Here is a 20,506-nt window from a genome sequence, read left to right on the forward strand (position 1 = left end):
GTACCTGTAATTCCTGCTAAAGGTGCTTCCACCAAATATTGAGTTGATGGGCCTGAATACTTATGCAGTGAACTTACAGTATGTCTGTGTTTGATCTTTAGTTTTTACTGACATTTACTGCAGCTTATCTTACCCTTAAAAGTCTGCAGTTTGAGCATTCAGGTTTTGAAAATGTGTATGCATCATTTTTGTAATTTCACAAAATGGGACACTGTAGGAAGGGTCTGAATAATTTTGCATGGCACTGTATATATAAATCCCAAAAGATTAAAAAGAGCACCCAGTTGCATTGTTATGTTTCTTTAAGTGGTTAGTACTCCCTCACTGAAGTTTTCATAACCCAAGGGACACACTGAGTTAACAATTCAATTGCTCACCCAGATGGCATTGTTACAATAATTCTCATTGAATCTATGCCAATTTAACTTTATAAGGCAGTTTGGAGAATAAGGATTAGCAAAACTAGACCTTTGAATACATTAACAAATGTGATGGTGGTGTTTGTACAAACATGAGGGGAAAGAATAGAGGTGTGACTGAAGCCCGTTTGCTTCTGTTGAAAATATGTACTTTCTCCTTGGCCAACCAATTAAAACATGTAAAAAAGTACAGTCCATTGGTGATTTACACACGGTCGTCAGCACTGAAATGAGAGTGCATAAGGGAAGTTATTTTCTCTTTTCCCATGACAGATGTCCGCCTAAGGCTAAAAAGTTGACCGAGAAAAAAGATGATTTAATTACAGGGCATGGATCTACGCATCAGTGTCCAAGCCAAAGTGGCTTCTTAGCAGAATTCCAATCTCAGAAAAAAGCCATGTATTTTTTCTTTATAGTAGTTTCACAAGTCAGTATTCATTCCTGCTATATTCATTCTAAATATTTAATAGTGAGCTTATGAATACACACCTTAACGTTATTAATGTGGCTGTCAAATGGCATGAAAATGTAATTTGCACTATGAGAAGGGCATGAGAGTGTGCACTGTTGTTTTTTGTACTACTGGGCTGCAGACGGCACAAATAGGGTCAGTAAGAGGTTACACTCATTGGACAAAAGAGCAGTGCTTTTGCTATAATTTGATTTTCATTTTTTTTAGCATTTCTTGCATCCTGGCTTATAGCACCTGATCCCTTCTCATTATGGTTGAAATTGACTGCATTTGTATTTTTTGTTCACATCTGGTTACCAGATAAAATGGAGAGGAATAAAAATACAACTTTTTAAAAGAAAAGCCTAAAATGAATAGGTCAATACATTTAAACTATTTTATTTGTATAGTGTATACATTTGATTTGTGTTTCAAACATACACTACAGTCTCATTTAATGATCTAGTTTGTTTTTGTACATATCTTTGACCCACTATAATAAATGACAAATGATTTCAGACAAAACAAAGCACATACATGAAAAATGTGTACACAAATCAAGAATAGTAAAATGTTTGTTCATTTTGAAGAAACATGATTAGGAAAACAACTGAGTTTAAAAGCAGTTATAAAATTGTACAATGGTGAGTGCAACTGAAGCTGATATTAATCTTAAATAGCCTTTCTTTGGGCTAAAAAAAGGAAGAAAAAAGTTCATCATTTGAATCTAAAAATGATCATGTGATTTAAGTAATCTTCAGCAGAGTGCAGCTGATGTTACAACAAAGATGTGTCTGTCTAGAACTTGTGGCTGGTGATATTCATCAAAAGGGGTTTCAACTCAAGCCAGTAGCGCATATAAAACATTAAATGAATACATTAAGTTTGAAGTACAGCTTTTAAAATGTAATGCATCTTTGTCTCTTTATAGAAATGGATATAAGTTCAATGGAAACTACTAGATTTCAAAGGAATGGCAGCAAAAGCAACCTAGCATGCATTTACAAATCTGAATTATTACTACAAGATGTTATTTAGAAAATAATAATCCTACAATTTAACCTTTTTTTGTTGTTTGTTTTGTATTGTTTGATATGGGGGAATATTTCAATGTTTTGATACATTGAACCTTTAGCAATGTATATTTCAGACACAGTTTCAGAAACGTCTCAGCGATTTGATAGCAGACACTGCTGGAGTTAGAAAGAGACAACTGTGTGCAACTGTGTGCAAGAGACTCCAGAGATTGATTAAAGCTCATTATTCTTTTGTTTTAGTTGTATTTTGTTCTGGTAGAAAGAAGAAGAGCACATTTTGCCTTATCATTTTAGAATACTTTGCAGTTCTCAAAAAATCCAGTCTTATAATGGTTTATTTGTTACTGCTCTCTGTTGACATTTTGCTTATAGCCTTCTCATATGTTAATAGGAGGTTCTGTACATCTAACAACGGGACTCTGTTGCTGGATTTTATGCTCTCTAATAGTTAGAGGTCTGTCATGTGGTTTTCAGACAGGGTGGCCAAAATAAATCTTGTCCAGGGAGAGGAAGGAGAAGGAAAGAGAACCCCAAGTATGATATTCTGCTGAAGAAAAGTAAATACATTTATATAAATTGCTTACAGCTTACAGCTCTTCATAAATATCCAATTGAAACCAAGTCATTTCCAGTTGACACTAAATACAGGTCTGTTTTTGGTACCATGAAACTTGAGTGCTCCTGTCGTCTATCACCAATGATAAACTGGTGAGCCAATGTGTTGTATGTGCCAAATTGCAGATGTTATGTAGACATGCTCTAAATAAATAAATATGGAAATTGGTCTTTTAAAGTTCAGTCCTCCAGGGCACATAAAGGCAGGCAACATACACTGATTAGACTGTAAAAACAGTTTTGTTTGCTTACATAGTCATTAGCAGTGCAGTTTGTATTGACTCTCAAACTGGGGACAATTAAAACAAAGGTAAAGATAAAACAACCAATAATAATTTAGTCTCTATACTATATTCAACAGGTGCACATACATATTTAAGTGTGTGTAAGTGTATATATTTTCCTTATTGAATGTGGCTGCAGTTTGCCCCTTCGTGAAGGTGTGCTCATCGCAGACTGGTTAGCCAGTCCAACAACCCATGGAAAAGTGTGAGTACCTGTGAAATCCATGAGCCTGAGGCTTAAAGATAGGAGACTAGTCCACTGGACTGAAACTGCACAAGCTAATTACTGACTGCTTTCTCACACTGCATTCTTGGGGAAATGAACAGTGAATATTTATCTTAAAATTGATTTGGGAAAATGACTGTAAGCAACAATGATCACTCCAAAAAAATATACTGTAACTGCATTTAACTATTTTTCTGCCTAATACAGTGATTATGTAGGTATAAGGCACCTACTAATACATGCTACTATGAATGGAAAATAAGTGTACGTTGCTAAATGTGTGTTTTGCCAGAAAAGTAATCTCACAATGAGATTCCGTTTCAATATTGTCAGTATATAACTGGCCATAAGTAAAGTTTCATGAGTGAAGCAGTAAACAAGGCCTGCTTTCTTGTTACCAAGAGGTTCCATGTTGCACCCTAGTTTTGACACCGATTCACCCTTTCTTTTTTTACCGTGAGCGATGGTACTCTCCTTGTGCTCTGTCCTTCAGATGAGATTGAAAACAGAGCAGTCACTCTACAGCATGGCTTTTGATGCATAGGTCCCTTTTAAGTCTTTGCATGTCACCTTGAGTCCTCTAAATTTTTATTTATTCATTTTAACCCTTCAAAAATGTGCAGCGTCTTTATTAGGTACCCTAAGTCCCATGTTGTCACTGGTCTCAAATTAAATGCTCCATTGCCTCCTCAATGATACACTACTTGGTTTGTTAAGCTGTAGGTAATTCAAAGCAGGGAGCTGAACCACCAAGGCCCCTCACACAACACACCACATTCCTTTTGTCTGTTTACAGAGGCTGAATTTAGTGACATCCTGGCAGTAAAAGCAGGCTGTGTGCTTTGCACGGTTCCCATTGATTTTTCTACTTTATATTTTTTGTTCGAGAGGTCTCAGGGGGAGTGGCTGGGCAACAAACACAGTGTTTTAGTACAAGTCCCCCAGGCCCTTCTTACTTGGCATCCGATCCAATTGGCATGGGCCAGCCAGCCCCACAGAAAAACCTGCCCTCACGCCACACAAACACCCACACCCACAGGCAGACGCGCTGCATGTGGCTCAAGAACACAGTTCATTTCTTTCAGGATTTCTCACAGCACAGTCAACTGAAACAAAACAAACAAACAAACAAAGCAGGCCAGTTTAATCATTGGCCTTTAAGAGTTACAAATATTTACTCGGTTCAAGTATTAACCTTAATTGAGCGTGCTGGCAAGCTTTTCTGAAGTGCTTTCCTTGACTTTCAATTTGAACTTGAAGCCCAAAGCAAATGTGTGCTGGTAGTTTCCAGATTTCTAAAGCAATAACAACTGCCTGCATTCTGCAGCCCATTGTGTATTGCCCAATCTCTATGAATTGACTAAATTGGTGCTATAGCTTTCCTACATTTTCATTACTTTGGGACTCTGGAATTGAAATGCGTCTCTGTTTACCTGCCTGGGCAACTGATACATACTGAAATAGAAATTGTAACCAATTATATGGTGAATGTATTTGCATATAATCTTACATAACTGGAACTGATGGATTGTAAATGTCTTGCTCGTGCAGGGAATAGGATAATCTCCCACAACATTGTGGTAGATAGATTTCATATTTCGTTAAATAGGGAAATAGAAAGGTAACTTTACAATAATGGGTGTGCTTTCTAATAAATTAATGTCAGCACTGTAGAAATACCATCAATACCTCATGCACTTAATCTGCATTTCTAATGTTGATCACATGTGTACACCCTAACCCCCATCTTAGATCTGAACCTAACCCTGTTACACATGTGATTAAAATCAGAACTCAGATGAAGTGCATGAGGCATCCATGTTATTCCTGTGGGATTCATACACGAATTCATTAAGAATTGGTTCTCATTATTGTAGTGTTACCATTGTAATGTACGACTGTTGGAACTGAGACGTGTGATTTTATATTAAGGACAGTTTATAGAAGTAACAAGTTTTTCAGTTGTGAGGTGGAAAGTCTGTGAATCAGCGTGGCATCTCAACTTCTGTGTTTAACGTGTCAGAAGTGTAGGCATTGTTTAATGAGCCCTCTTGCATTTGTCTTGAATTGTGGAGTAAATGTAATTCAGCCTGGATTGGAAAGCCTCATCCCGTTAGTTAAAATAACTGGTCAACTTGCACTGTGGGGCTCCTCTACATTCAATTATACACAATGCTTTCTCCAGTTTAAATCAGATAGAATAAATTATGTTTTAGTGTAATTGCCATAGAATTACAGGTGACATAATCTGAAAGGTCAGTTCATTGACAAATTGCATTGTGCTAAATGCCATGTGTCTGTATAAAACCATTTGCAATCTTTCTTGGAACTCCAATACAATGGTGATTGATGAGGGAATTAGTGTCAGGAGGGGACAGACGGAAGGGAATTAATGATGAGAAATGGTGGGCGCAACTGGTATTCTCGGTGTCAGAGAATTGATTGAGAAACAAGAGGACTTGGCATGTTCAGTGATGTGCTTCAACAAAGAAACACACAAGGAATCAAAGAAATGACAGTGGATCTAGGTACATGTCACTGCCTTCCAAAAGTGAGGAAAGGGAAGAAAACGGAAAATCTGCTGATGAACAAACAAACAACAAGAAAAGGAAACAGAAAGAAATGGGAAGTGCAGTAGATGTATTTACAAATCCTAAGGTATGAGTGCAAGCTAATTACCTCAAAACACATTTACCGCCCCAACAACACACGAGACAAGTGACAACCTTGCTTCCTCAGTTCTGGCCCCCAGGACTCCCTGTGTATTTATTGTAACTGAGCTCTGCGTTACCGACTGAATGCTTTAATTGAACGATCTGCTTGATAACTCCTTTGGAAACTGTGCTGAGCTCTTGAAAGGTTTCAGAACTCCCCTTATTTAAATATATTGTTGCAATCACCAGGTGAAATCACTTGGTGAAGGGAGTTTAGGCAGCTGGGCCTAGGCAGTGTCCGTTGCAGTGTAATTCCCATGTGAATCTGTATTATTAATTGGTAACCTGTTGAGAGGAACTATAAAGCAAAAACAATTTCTAAACATCTGTTGAGGAGATACTAAACAGAGTTCTGCTTGCTACATCTGGTGACGATATACATATAGCAGTGTATTCCTGGATGTAAACCATGGTAAAAATCATGTATCATGTAGTAGAACTCATCACTCCACAGGAATGCCCATCCTCTGTTCCAAACCCCTTTTTTGATGATCCACATTTTGATGATCTGAACTGCTGTAACACTCTCTCTGTGTTCATTGGATTGTGAGTTGTTGTCCTGCCACAAAAGCCTTGGTGTACAGTTCCCTATATGTACTGCGCAGTCATGGATCTCCTGGGTGTTGCCTTTTAGGCCAAACATCTGCTTCTTCTTCCCCACATGTGTCACTGTTCACCTTGCCTGGTTCGTCATTCTTTTGGCCCATGTTGCTTGTTACAGATCTATAGGAGCAGCTCGGAGATTTCCTGCAAACTGAGTGGCGGGGCTTCTTCCTGATTTCCAGTAATATGTGTTTGTTTGGATTGTGAAAACTTGGTTTTCAACATTGCTTTCAGATTTGACTGGGACTACAAAATATGCTGGTCTTTCAGCGAGCTCAGATATCATGATTTGTAATAGATGTGCCCTTTGAGTAAACACTGGCCTCACAAAATACATAGAAGAGACTTAATATCAAAATATTGCAAGTAAAACACAGTTGCACAATGGTGTACACCATTAGCTCCAATCTCCCAAGCAGCTGGTCGATTGCTCTTCTGATCTGCAATTTCAAGAGTTTTCAGCTTAAAAGCTACACTGGTGGACCTCACACTATTCAGTGTGGACCTTTGGCTGTGTAATACACTGAAATAACTGTCCTTTACCCTCAGATACTGTAAATGTTGTAATAAGGCACTTTCATATGGTTCAGCCAACGCATTAATTTTTAGAGCTGGCAGCCAGATTCTATAGTTTCATCAGTTTACCCAGTTCTAGGTTTGACTTGAACACCCCAGATTTAATTATAATTAAAACCGCTTCCCCAGGCTTTTAAACTCAGTGGTCTACATATGCCAGTCAGATGACTACATCCAACAAAGCACAGAGGCTTATACAAATATTTATTTAGTTAGTTAATTGTACTGAAAAAGAAATTGTGATTGAACAAAAACAATATTATTGTTATGAATGTTTCCTGCTGTAAGTGGGAATGTAATTATATATATATATATATATATATATATATATATATATATATATATATATATATATATTCATAGCTGTGATGTTTTCCAGTTATTCAAGAAGAAACTTTCAAACTGAATTGTACCAGTGAAGATGTGTCATTTTTATTCTTGAATGGGGATATTGTATTTGTTTATTCATTTCATCCTGTGGCGAACTCAGTGATATCTCTGGCTGCCCTGTTCAGTGGATTGAGTATTTGAATCTATGAAGTAGAAAGGCTATTACATTTCAGAAAAGGGCAGCACATTTCCATTACCTATCTGTTGATTCTTATTTATTTATTTTCAGTACCACCAGCTGATTACTTGATCAAAATGGACCCATTTAAGCAACCCTTGACATTATAACCTGCCATTTAGGATTGTTCATACCTGCTCCCTTCTGTATTACAGTTTTATATTTCCAATTTAAATGCAAATTTTCATTGGCCATCCCAGTGGAAAAAAAAAAAAAACAGAAAAAGATTACACTGTTTTGCAATAAATTATATATTTTAATTAACAATTGTGTGAAATGCGTCTCAACCTCTTTTGCACAGAAAGCTTTTCCATTGACTTGTAGGATAATGGAAATTTCAAGAGTGCAAAGGGGTCCAGTCTGGCTCCTATCTGAGTAAAAGATGCTTGCCTGTCATACATGAAACTCATTGTTACTCTATATGATGAGCTCTGAACTAATTTTAGAAAAAGTGAAGAGAGGAAGTGATGAAACCGAAACCTGGGATACCAATTTAGTATCTGCTTGTCAGATCATTTTGATTTAACGTGGCTGAAAAATGCGATCTGCGTATCACCTATCACATAGTGGATGTGTACAAGGATATTAGCAGAATGTCTCTTTTAATCTATGTTATTCAGATACATCTGTACTGCAGAATTGTATGCTTCTATCTTTTTAATACAAGAAATAACCACAATCATTACTTGCTTGTTACATACAACAGTGTATGAGAAATATCTTCCAATACAAATAATATCTTGCAAAATTCAGAAAATAGAGTCTAGAAAGCATGTGTTTCTTCTAATAGAACACATTTCCATTACAAAAAACACACACTGATATTTCTGAGCAACTACTGTCAGTTTTATTGATTTGGAGATTTGGAGAAAGACAGAAGTCCCGGGAAGCAATACTGTTGGGGCAAATTTGAAACACCTGCCATTTGTGTCAGACTGACATTGACAATGCACTCACCCTTCATGGACCACTGCATTTGGTTATTTGCAGGACATTCATGATATTAACACTAAGGAAATTAGTGCCTTATGTGGCTTTTCTAACCTGCCTCAAAGTGACAATGCTCATAATCCACACCATGCCTGTAGCTGGTTGAAATAGCTAGTGTTGTTGAATTGTATGTAATGCTGTCAAGATGCTGAAATGAAACACAGTTAAGCATCTCTTTAGCTCTTGAGTTTCGAAAATGTTGCTGTCAGACACTGAAGTGTTGACCTCCTGGTGTTTTTTTTGGCATCTATTTTTCCGTTTCAAGATGTTACTCGTCGGCCTCGATTGCAGTGTGCAGGGAGGACACACTCCTGTTTCGACATTTCAAAATGTTCGGGTCTTGTCATTAACTATTTTACTGCACGTGTGCGAGTGATAACACATGAAGGCTAAAAGCAGAAAACATGCTCTTGGTTTTATTATAAAATACAATGGCAATATTTATTTCAGTCTTCTCTAAAATACTAAACAGACATTAGATCAAAATTAAAAGTGATCAAACAAAACCCAGAGGCACCGAAACCAGAAAAAAACACCTATTGCACACAAAATAAATTACACACAAAATATTGTATTGGATGTTTTGACTTTTTAGTTTTAGTTTTCAGTACTCCGCTGTTTTAAAAGTGCCTTCCATGAGCCGATAAAGTAAATTTGTTTAAATAATAAAGCTCTAATGCCTGGCTTTTAATAATTCTTAATGCAGTGTATTTCAAAGGACCTAAAAGGTCTTTCAGGTTTAAGTTTTGTACCCTGCAGGTAAAAGTTTGACAAAAGTTATTAGGATAATCTTCAAAAGAAAAAAGAAACAAAGAAAAGGTAATATAGGCAGGCTGCGTCCTCACAAGAATTTAAGGCTTAGAGTTGGAAAATTCACAGTTGGTAGAGTGTGAAACTAAGACGGATTATATTTCTGCTTGTGGTCACTTTAAATTAGATGAAGTGATACGATTTCACAAGTTTGTTTCCCCCTGGGTACATACCTACATACATACCGGTAATTTACAGTTTAAGCTGCAGTGAATTAATCTAACAGAAACAGAATGACATTTATATATATATAACTCCAGCTCATTTATCCACTTTAATCATTTTTCTAAAATATAGATATATGGTAAAAGCAGTATGTTAAATATATACTAATTAAAGAGAACTAATACTCCACAGGATACCTTTAGTAACACCATTAAGTTGTGATAGAAAGAGAAAACTGCCTTTATCACAAGTAAACATTAATTTAAGCCAGTTGTGTTTCCCTGCTGATAGCTGCAGTAAGAAGAAATACGCTAAAAATAATCAATTATGATAAAGACTAAATCTGGTCAGCATGCAATTAACATAAAGGGAACAAATATAAATGTTAATTTTATAAGACATTCAAAATTTTTGTTAACAGCTTTCAAGAGTGTAACAACCTTTTAAAGGTTAAAAAAAACTGTTCTTGAAGTTGAAATGGTTAACAGCTTGGAGAGAAAAAAAAGTAATAATAAAAACTCTTTCTTAAGCTGTGTCATATAGTCCTTTCTTTCAAAAATAGAATTATATGATATGATTGTGACTTTTGTATATGCAAAATTATTATTTCTTATGTACTGAAAACACTTTCAATATTAAATAGATTAAAGGGCAAAAATAAAACTATACCTTCCAATATGCATGTTTTAAGAAGAAAATCTAGATTAGGTGCCTGAAAAGCACAACTGACCACACACTGGCCCCGTTTAATAGGAGAGATGGGCATTTATTATTTGTTTCTAAACCAGGGCTTCATTAATGACCATTCCCACAAAGACGGCTGCATGAAGATTGACATTTTTTTTTTTCTTTTAAATGGAAATCTATCAACTGATGTGCAAATCTTCAGAGCTCGGTTATCCAGTCTGAGGGGAGCTGGAAATGAAATGCCAAACAGAGCTCGGCATTGTGTGGCCCTTTTTATTTCTCCCCCTCACAAAGTGGCGTCTCTCACGAAAGACCCAAAGGGGGTTAACTGGCAGTGCTGTCTCTTTAAGGCCCTGCGCTTGCAAGGGGCATTCCCCTGGGAAGATGATTTCACTGATGAGCCACACAAGACAAGAAGTGCTTCGCTCCTGCTATCCTAGCGCTGCTTCAGAGCTGTCTGTTTGAACCACCCTAACGAGCACCTTTGTTTCCTCAACAGATGGCAAATATTGTCACATCGGCCTGCTGTGTGGTGCTCGCCGCAGTGGTGGTTGTCTACGCACAGAGGCGCAGCCAGCAAGGTGAGTCACTCTTCTTAACATTTCAATAGACACTTTGTTTTTTTCTAATAATGAATTTGCTCTTCATAAGCAGTTGTTTCCGTGCCCCTTGCCTCGCGTGGCCGGAGGAGTAATCAAATGCCTGTCTCAGTTCTATGGCCCATCAATCAGCCAACCCCAGTCTCTGGGTCAGCTGATGGATCGCAATCATTGTGTCATCCCTCTGTTAACGGAGAGGGAGAGATTGCTAACGAAAGGCAAACATAGCCCATGTGTGCAAAAGTTTGTGTTCCACTTTCTCTTAGGTTAGTGCAGTGTGTGTTTACCCCACACATACTAGTCCACAAAGTTAAATGAGGTCTGCTATGTCACAGAACATCAAAAACCCTCTACATGTCAGATACACATTTGTTTATTTGTTTTATGAATGCCGGTGTTGATTTACTGCCGCTATCCCTAATATCTGCCTAATTAGTTGTTATGTTTACCATTAGTTTGGAGATATTTATATATAAAAATATAATGATATTATAATATACTCTATGTAGTGTCAACGAGTGGGATCTACAACCTCTTTGACATATAGCATTTAAACCTAATAAATAAGAAAGATGAGTATGTTATTATTATTATTATTAGTAGTAGTAGTAGTAGTATTATACATTCTCCTACTGTGGACTATCAGTGCCCCAGACCCACTGGTCTGAAATAACACATTCATTATTCATACTGGAGTTTATTCTATTGGAACAGGAATTGTTTTTAAAGGTGACGTCAGAGAGTCGTTTGTTCTAAGCCTTATTACCTCCAATGTCATTTCTAATCATGTCTCCACACTGGCTTCATTGCTTAAGAGAAATTCGAACTCTCCTAAACAATCTAATTAATTGCCTGCTACATTCAATACTGACACAGAAACCTATAATAATATTATTAATAATAACAACACACATAGGGTTTGTATAGAACAATGTAAGGGTACATTAGTTGTTCTTTCATCCATTTAAATTAGCATTTGTTTCTTTTTTTCAGCTTGAATTATGGAAGTAAATAGCTGTTGATGTTGAATGCCTTGAGGAACAATGCAGAGAGTTTGTGTCTCTTGGTCCCCACAGTATAGTTGATGTTGATACCATTCATTTGGTTATTTGTAGGTCTCTATTATGGGACAACAATTAATCTGTTCTAACTGTTCTAATGAGATAGGTACATTTATAGTTGAAATGCTGTGTGTGGTTGGTATACAGAGCAGTTGCCGTTGTAATCAGCTTATTAGTGTTTTTTGTTTTCAAAATGTACAGAAGACAGGAGTGAAATGTCATAATATTACAGTGGTGGGTTTGGAAAGTGCATGCTACAATAATGTAGTTCTAAATGGAGACTGCATGTTTAAAAATCAACTTAAATTGAGCAGATGACAGCAAACTCTCATTCCGTAAAAAAATAGCAAGCAGGGTCTGATACTTTATTTTATTAACAGGAGTAATAGGCAGTGTTATTACCCTGATGAATGCTTCATTTTTTGAAGTGATGACTCCTTGGTCTGAAACCGTTTCAGGGTTACCTATATAGCTTTTTGACTGGAGCTGTAGACCGGCAGAGATCACTAATGCCTTCTAAAGTTACTCTATTAATGTAATAGCTATAAAATAAGTTGTACCTGTTAAAGATTTTAAGATGTTTGACAATCCAGAAGGAGGTTTATATTTAGTTATTAATTTGTTTTTGTTAATACTTAATGTTTTAAAAGCAACTACCTAGTTTCATGTTTCAGCATGTAAACTAGTCCTCCAATTTGTAGAAACTCCTTCTTTTTCCTCAATACTTTTTTTCTTCCTTCACTTTTGCAAATTGTAAGTATAGCTGCAAGCAATCAATCTCTCAGTCAAAGTATTTTCTTGCCTCAGGTAGAGTTTAAGAACCATCGACCGGTAACAAAAGGACTTCGGTTTGTATTCTGGAAACGTGTGGAGAGGCCAGTTGAGCATAAGAGTTAATAACAAAGCACACGTTACAACAACCAAATGGTTTCCACCTCACCTTCTGAATAACTTATTTTACTGCTTGATAGTTTTGTTCTTCATAAAACTACCCCAATTCATCAAAAAGTTGCAAACTGTTAGGCCTCTCTTCAGAATGCTATATTATTCTCATGGATTTTTGCAGATTCACTGATCTAATATGAGGTCTATCCTGCTTGCTTGTTTGTTCTACGAAAGGAGTTAGGGTTCACGGATATGTTTACATAGCACGTTATGCTTTTGTTTGCTTGTGATGAGCCTGGAAAAGCAGCACCTACTGCAGAAGTGTTGACCTCCTTAATGTGACTTTGCTGGGTCAGAGTATTCTACAACCTGCTTAAAATAGTTTATCCACTCAATGAGAGCTGCAGTATGAATCCCATGGGTGGATCTTTTCGTGTGCTTAGGCTAAGGACAGAGGAGCGTGGAGTGGAGAGAGCAGGACTTGTTAACAGAGGGTGACAGGGTCTGATCAAACTTTTGCTGAAAAGGCAAAGGCTGCTGCACATTTCAGGAAAAGCTCAAGGACAAAGCTAATGTCTGGTGAATCAGGATGCTTACGTTTCTAATGATCTCTGTTAGGCAGTACGCCACAGAATGTGCCCGATCACTTCCTTTCAATCTTTTCAGTCTTTAACTGGTAAAAGTATGTGCAGCGTACAGCCAAACTAAATAAGCACACATACTGTAACGCACATATTTATCACAACACCTCATTGATTCTGTCATTAGGATTTATTGTGCATGCGAATTCAAACCCCTGCTACTGAGGAAGCTGGGAAATCGTACAAGCACAAATTCATTACGATTTCTTGATTAGTGCAATACTTACACCATGGAACTAATTCAGTATGAGAAATGGAACACATAGCCAGCAAACATGCTTTTTTGTAATTGAAATTTGACGTTACTAATCATAAGTTTCCAAACGTTAATAAATACTCTGTCTTCTGTGGTAAATCCATTGTGCGTGCGCGTGTGCATACCTCCTGTTAATTAAATTGCACACTTCATTACATGACCATATATCAATGTCCAGAAAGTGTGCATGTAGTGTTGCAAGTTAATAACACATATGCTACGTCAGGGCAACGTGATTAATTGATGTCCAATAGCATGCATGTGACAGCTGTGATTCAGTTAGATGGCATTTCTAGTGTCAACATACTATCTGAAATATTGGTATTTTATTCTCTTAATCCCAGTAGCCTTGTCCATGACATTGGTCTAGTTTTTTACAAAACAAAAACATCACCCTTCTTGCATTAGTAAGAGGAGATTTTTGCAGTAACCAGCAGTATGATGTAATCTTCACATCACATTCACTCCTGAATCAAATCCTGGGCACGTGAATAAAAGAAAGAAAGTCATAAAAGCAATATTCAAAGTCAAAACAAGAGGTAGAGAGCCGATGATCCAAGACTGTACAGTAGCGCACTTCAATGTCTCACAGTTTATCATTAACTGCCCATGGATAATTTGAACAAACTGGACACAGTGTACCTGGGAGTCGAGCCAGGAGGCATCAGGACTTCTAGACTAGAGCACTGCAGGACAGAAGAGGCAAAATGCAACACAGCTGTGACAACAAATGCAACAAGCCACAGGGATCAGTCAAGATTGTAGCTGCAGTTCTGAGATGGCCATGCAGGGGTGTGGGGGGATTGTATCAGTGTGCTGTTGTGAACAGTGTGGGCAGCATCACTCTGACTGGCAGAACTGATCTCCATGTTTGCCAGGGTTGGGTCGTAAGATTAGATCCACAGGTGTCTAGTTGCTCATTGTTCTGTTTGTGGGTTTCCATGTTGACGCACATGTCATTGTGTTGTTATTGAAGACCTCCATGCATATCTACACCTTCTTGGCCAGTAACATCACCTGTCTTGTCAACCACACAACACAGACCATGTACTATGACTATGCACCATGTACCTCACCTAAGCATGTATTAGGTGTTCCTGGATTTCCCTAAAATGACCCTGCTTTTCCTCTTATCAAAGAGTCATACAACAACAACTGCTATTAATAAGATTGCTGTCATTTATACTCCACTATAGTGCAGGTTTTCTATCAGGAAAAAAGCAAACCTACTTTTACATATTCATAATGGCTAGATAACATGACACCACATTCATAATGCCTACTATTTTAATTGTGATTACAGCTTCTGACTGAGGCCATGTGAAATATAATACACTAATGAAAATGTGAAATTAACATATTTAATAACCCTAGCCTTCATCATAATCCCAATAGAGTGCTCTAAGTACTGTTTTGAATATATATGTCCTTGTTATGTCATTAGGAAGAATATTTGCCAAGAATTATGAATGTGTGTGTGGTGTTACGTAAAATTCATGAAGGCGTTATGAAGGCTATATAAAGGTGGTGTCAAATAAAGCATGACCATAGACGTATCACACAGATAATTGTATCTTATATTGTATCTTAGAGGAAATGCTAAAATCAACTGAATTTTGAGAACATGGCTTATGAATAATTTACAGATCCATCCTTGTGGAATTTTATATTGATATGACAATGAACACTCAAACTGAGGTTTCCTAGCCAAGGATTATATAGAAAATATTTATTTGTGCTTGACCAGCCTGAATGCGGCTGCATGCGAGCTGAAATAAATGGTGTAAAAAGGCTTGTGTAAAGGGAAGGAAATGTTTTGCAAACATAAAACAATTTGCTTTTACAAACATCACTTCTACCATTGCATGCTAATAAGACTGCATGTAATAATACCTTTAGAATTTTGTATTGGCTTTGCCATGGATTTACATGTCTTTACAAATCTGTCTCAACCTTGGCCAGATTTACTTTTTCTATGTCAATATACACTGAAACACAAAAGGACATTAGACATAATACAAAAGACAGCTATTCACAATGTTTTTTAATAGGATGTGGGCCTTATTGTGTACTACAATCCTTTCAATAGATGGCAGAAGGAGCATACTGCCATTCCTCGCACCACACGGTTTCTAGTGTGGTGAAAGAGGCTGTTTCTCTGTGTGGTGCAGGATCTGAAATAGAGCAACTTGTTAGCGAACATGTATTGTGTTAATTCCAATGCTTAAAAAGAACATGGAAGGATGTGGGTAATTAATTTGTAATCTATACATTGTGTGACTGAGTAATATTAAAAAGTATCTCCACTTAAATGGGGGGTTGGCCATTCTTTATAGTATTTTTTTTTTCTTCTGCATTAGTAATAGACATTGGGATATGTATTTTGTATTGGTCTAGTTACCTTGCAGCATAACCAAAGAGTGACCCACTATACTAATTGCTTAACATTTTGCTGTTGTTATCATGGTTAAAAAAAAAGCGACCTAAATTTACCTTTTTATAAGTTTGAGCAATGTTTTTGTTTTGCATATCGAACACTTAAAATACCAGAAATGCCACCATTGGATAATTCACTATTACGACCACCTGCATTCTATTCGGCATTATTGATAATGTATTGGCATTTCCTTTCCTTGATTTCACTTGGTTAACTTCAGAAAATTTGATATTCAGAAGTTTAGGAGGGAAAAAAAATTAATCAAAGGCTTTCCAGGATCAGTGTTTCTTTGTATGTACTTCTCCCACTGGAATTGTGAAATTTATTGTGTGGTTCGAGCATTGGTTACTGCCTGAGGAAATGGAGGAATTAATTAATACATAATGGAGAACAGGAAGGTGAAAAAGGTCTTGTAAAGAAAATAAATGCAAATGTAATATTTAACATTTGTTGCTTGTTCCCAATTTGATACCTTCTTTGATCTCAAGCTGTTCAAAGGGATGGTTTATTGATCTGGCATGTTTCTGCACATGTACCAAACATTCTTAACATTCAGAAAATTAGAAGGCAGTAAAGGACCAAGACGCTATGATTTGAGGATTAAAGCAGCTTTTCAAACTTAATCCCACATGTCTGATGAGGAATTTCTCAAGTTTTGGTCAAGTAAAGTTCCATCTTTGCAAAAAAAAAAAAAAAAAAGTAAAAATTAATTAACTTTTTGCCCCCAAGAGACGATTGCAATCTTGGTGTTTAATTAAACAAGTATTTTCTTTTTCAATAAGATGTGGCATTCTCAATAAAGAAATAACAATGAGATCAGAATAATTACTCTCAATGTTATATTTGAAATAGCACAGGTGGTTAAAAACAGTGATGTTAATTTCCCCGCATCTCTTGTTTTCTTTCGTTGATGTTTAAAGCAACAAAACATGTTCTATTTATATAAATCAAGAGTAAAACTAAGGTGGCCTAGACCAAATCAAAACTTTGACCTAACCAAACCTAAATTACTAACTTTTATGCTATGGTGTTTTTTTTAATTTTATTTATACATGGAAAGTGGCCTCTTACAATAAAATAAACCATGACTGGATACAAGTTTGTAATTTTCAATCTGCGTGTAGATTGAAGTTTTGATTAGGTTTAAGCCATAATTAGTAACGTACAGTATATGTATGTATATTTATAAATATATACATAAACTAAACCAAATAAATATTTGTGCATCATTAGATTAAAGGCTCAGGAGCTTTTGAAGCTTTTGAAAAAGGAACATCTATTCAGAAACAAACACCCACTATATTGTACCCTATCTTGTTACACTAAAGAACATGCAGCCAAACAAGGAGGCAGTCAGAGAAAGTCTGCCATGACACTTATGGGAAACTTCCTCTTAAAAGATGGGAGAGTTATCTGTTCAGTGTCTCAAATACCTTACTGATCCAAGAATCACAGTGAAGTAGAATGAACAATATTTGTTTCCCTCTCACCTCTTGACCTCAAGCATGTAAACTATAATTGATGTGCATGTTACGTACCACGCAGATTATAAAATATATTGACATATGATATGTGTTAAATACGTATGATTACAGTATTTCCCCAGCAATGCGGAGGGCTGTAGCCTCTTTCCCTTTTCTGTCTAACAGTTGGAAATCTGTGGTTTCATTCTGGAAATTGGTTTAAAGTGAATTAGAATTCAATTGCTTTGACTCTCCATGACGCCGGAGCCTAAGATTGCAGGTTTGAAAACACTGTTCAATTCAGTTGTAGAGAATTCTGACCTGTTGTGAAGATAGGAGATAAAAGCTGAAGTGTATTTTGTGTCTGTAAAATGGCTGACCGTGTATGCAGAATGAAGGCTGAAAACTTGCTCTGAAGAAATTAATTGGAAAAGACAGTCTTGAACATGCTACAAGAACAAAGTTGATATTTGTTTTTCTTTAAATAAAATAAAACAATAACTCAATAACTTAAATATGTATATGTTTTAGGTTTTGCGGCATATTGTGACTGAAAAAAAATGTCTATCATATCCCTTGATCTGTCAGCTAGTGTCAGAGGCTCATGTATAAATAAGATGGCGTTAATTGTGTTTGAAGCAACTAGGCCATTCCCCTTGTGTTTCAGCTGTTGAAGTGGGTGTGCGTGTGTGTTATGTATATCCCTCAAGATACGCAAATTCGAGTTACGTCATTTTCAAGTTAACGCGATGTATAAATGGACATCCAAGCAGGAGAATCAATTTCGAAACTCGGCCACATTCACATATACGTGACCACACGTTTATTCTCAATGTTTACATAATCCATTCCTGAGCGCAGGGAGCTGTGAAGAGATTATTTTACTAAAGCTTTGAAATTAATCTAAAATGAAACCAGAAATATGCATAATGGGACAACCTTCTTCTCATATAATTTAAATTGCATAAATATATTTGAACAATTAATGCAAAGAGATAAATTGATTAAATACATTTTAATTTAACATTTCGACTAATTACACAGCATAGAAACAGAGAGAAATTTAGGGAAGCAGCACAGATGCCAGCTCAATTTCAGTAAATATGATGTTGTAACTGTATAAATAAAGTATTGACTGAAAAAGTTTTCAATGTGTTGCCTTAAGTGTAATAGAGGTGTATCAAACAAGGCATCTGAGTAACATGTATCGTCACATTCCCATTGTTTGCTGTGTGGTAATGCTCCCCGAATTGCACGATTCTCACCTACGCAAAGTTTTCCATGAATGCTCTCCCGTATCTCGAGGGATTCCTGTATTAGTATGTGTATTTAAATCTATTGTCATACCAGCAGAACATTGTAAAAGTGGGTTAAATCAAAAGGAAGTGATGTTGCTTGTATAGTACTTTTCACTCATCCATTTCTGGAAAATAAACACTTTTAATAAGATTCCCTTTCTACATCAGCTTTCTCTTGAAGCAAAACCGAATACTATAGCATGAGCGCTCAAGTTTATTATCCTGTCTCCTGTTTATGTTAAAGATGTTTGTAACATTTTATTACATTATGGACAAAGGATGCATCTGGCAGGACATGCTATGACATCAACAGGCAAACCCTTTCCCCCCTGTGACGGAAGCGCTGGGATTGCAACCCATTCTTCTCACTGATTCCATGTTCAAATGTTGAGTTGAGGATACAAAACAATACTCTTAGATGAATCCCATAGAGGTGCTGCTTGGAATTTAATTGCAGATGATGCTACTGATTTGGCCCAAATAGCTCTGCATTACACAGGGTAGCTTTTGGAGCTTTTTGCCAAGAGTGGCTGATGTGGATATATTCAGGACTAATCGTAAGCACTGGGACCATTTATTTTCTATTACAGACAAGTCCTTTAACATTTTTTTCTTATTATTTTTTCACCTGTTTGTTAATGCATTTGTCTGCAGTGATGTAGTGTCCCATGATACATGTTTATACACTGCTGTCATATTAATCTAAGTTTGCATTCCTATCACATTAACAACTTAATCTATTTTACTTTGCATAACATAGAATGGGAAAGCTGAAGGCACATCGTCTTTAAACTGTTTAATCTCATTTTGTTGTGGATTCTTCTGAAGAACTCTTTCTCTCACCCATGGCACACAGATGTGAATGTCTCATGTCTTTTGTGCTCTCTCAGCACTGTTCAGCGTGTAGAGAACACTTCAGCCATGTTGATAAAAACACATTCTTACCAACGCATTTCTCTTACTTTGGCAAACTGCCACTAGCTCTCAGGGAAATGTTAAGTAGATTTTAAAACTTTTACTGGATAACTGCAGAATATCTAGGGAGCTAAGCTGGCCTGGTGGACATAAGCCTTCCCTCACACCTGCATTTCTGGGTAGGACCTTAGACAAAGCATTTTGTTTTTAAGTTATATAGACACACTTTCTGTTGAACAGTTATTCCAGTAAAACTCTTAAAAAGCTGTTACGTGGGTGTTGTCTAAACAATTACCTCAAAGCCACCAAGGATGTTGTGCATACTCCCAACAAAGCATGTATGCCTGCATTTCAACATATTGTAACATTGTAGCATTGTAGAAAATTGTAGCATTTTTGTTAGACTAATCATTTTGTAGGGCTTTTGAAGTGTGTGGTCAACTGCATGTCATGTATAGTACTATTGGAGATTATATGAGAATGTTGAATAGTTGCCTTTTGCATACATTGTTAACTACACCCAGTCAAAAGTATGTGCATTACTCAATTAATGTTTTTTCTTATTCAATAGCACATTTCTAAGATGACAGATGGGTAGACAAGAAAATGATCTTTAGATTAACAGACCATACAGTACACCTTTAAGACTTTGTTTTTGTATATAAACTATGTTTTAATGCTGCAGACCTTACAACCTAAATAAGCTTATGCAATCAATTTTCAGACAAATTGCTGGCACAACACTGCAGTGTGTCAAGGCGCACTGTCATCAACTGAGCATGGTGATTTTCAAAAGCGATTATACT

At 36.5% G+C, this 20,506-nt stretch overlaps 1 protein-coding gene across 2 annotated transcripts in view; it reads left to right on the forward strand.

The window, feature by feature from the left end:
- cntfr (ciliary neurotrophic factor receptor) overlaps positions 1-20,506 on the forward strand; it is a 170,602-nt gene that overhangs the window by 52,113 nt on the left and 97,983 nt on the right. For both annotated transcript variants that reach the window (XM_066712120.1, XM_066712121.1), the window contains exon 2: positions 10,645-10,726. In XM_066712120.1, coding sequence (XP_066568217.1) covers positions 10,645-10,726 — 82 coding nt within the window. The remainder of the gene's footprint in view (positions 1-10,644; positions 10,727-20,506) is intronic.

The sequence above is a fragment of the Amia ocellicauda genome, chromosome 8 (genome assembly GCF_036373705.1).
Source record: "Amia ocellicauda isolate fAmiCal2 chromosome 8, fAmiCal2.hap1, whole genome shotgun sequence".
NCBI classification, from domain to species: domain Eukaryota; kingdom Metazoa; phylum Chordata; class Actinopteri; order Amiiformes; family Amiidae; genus Amia; species Amia ocellicauda.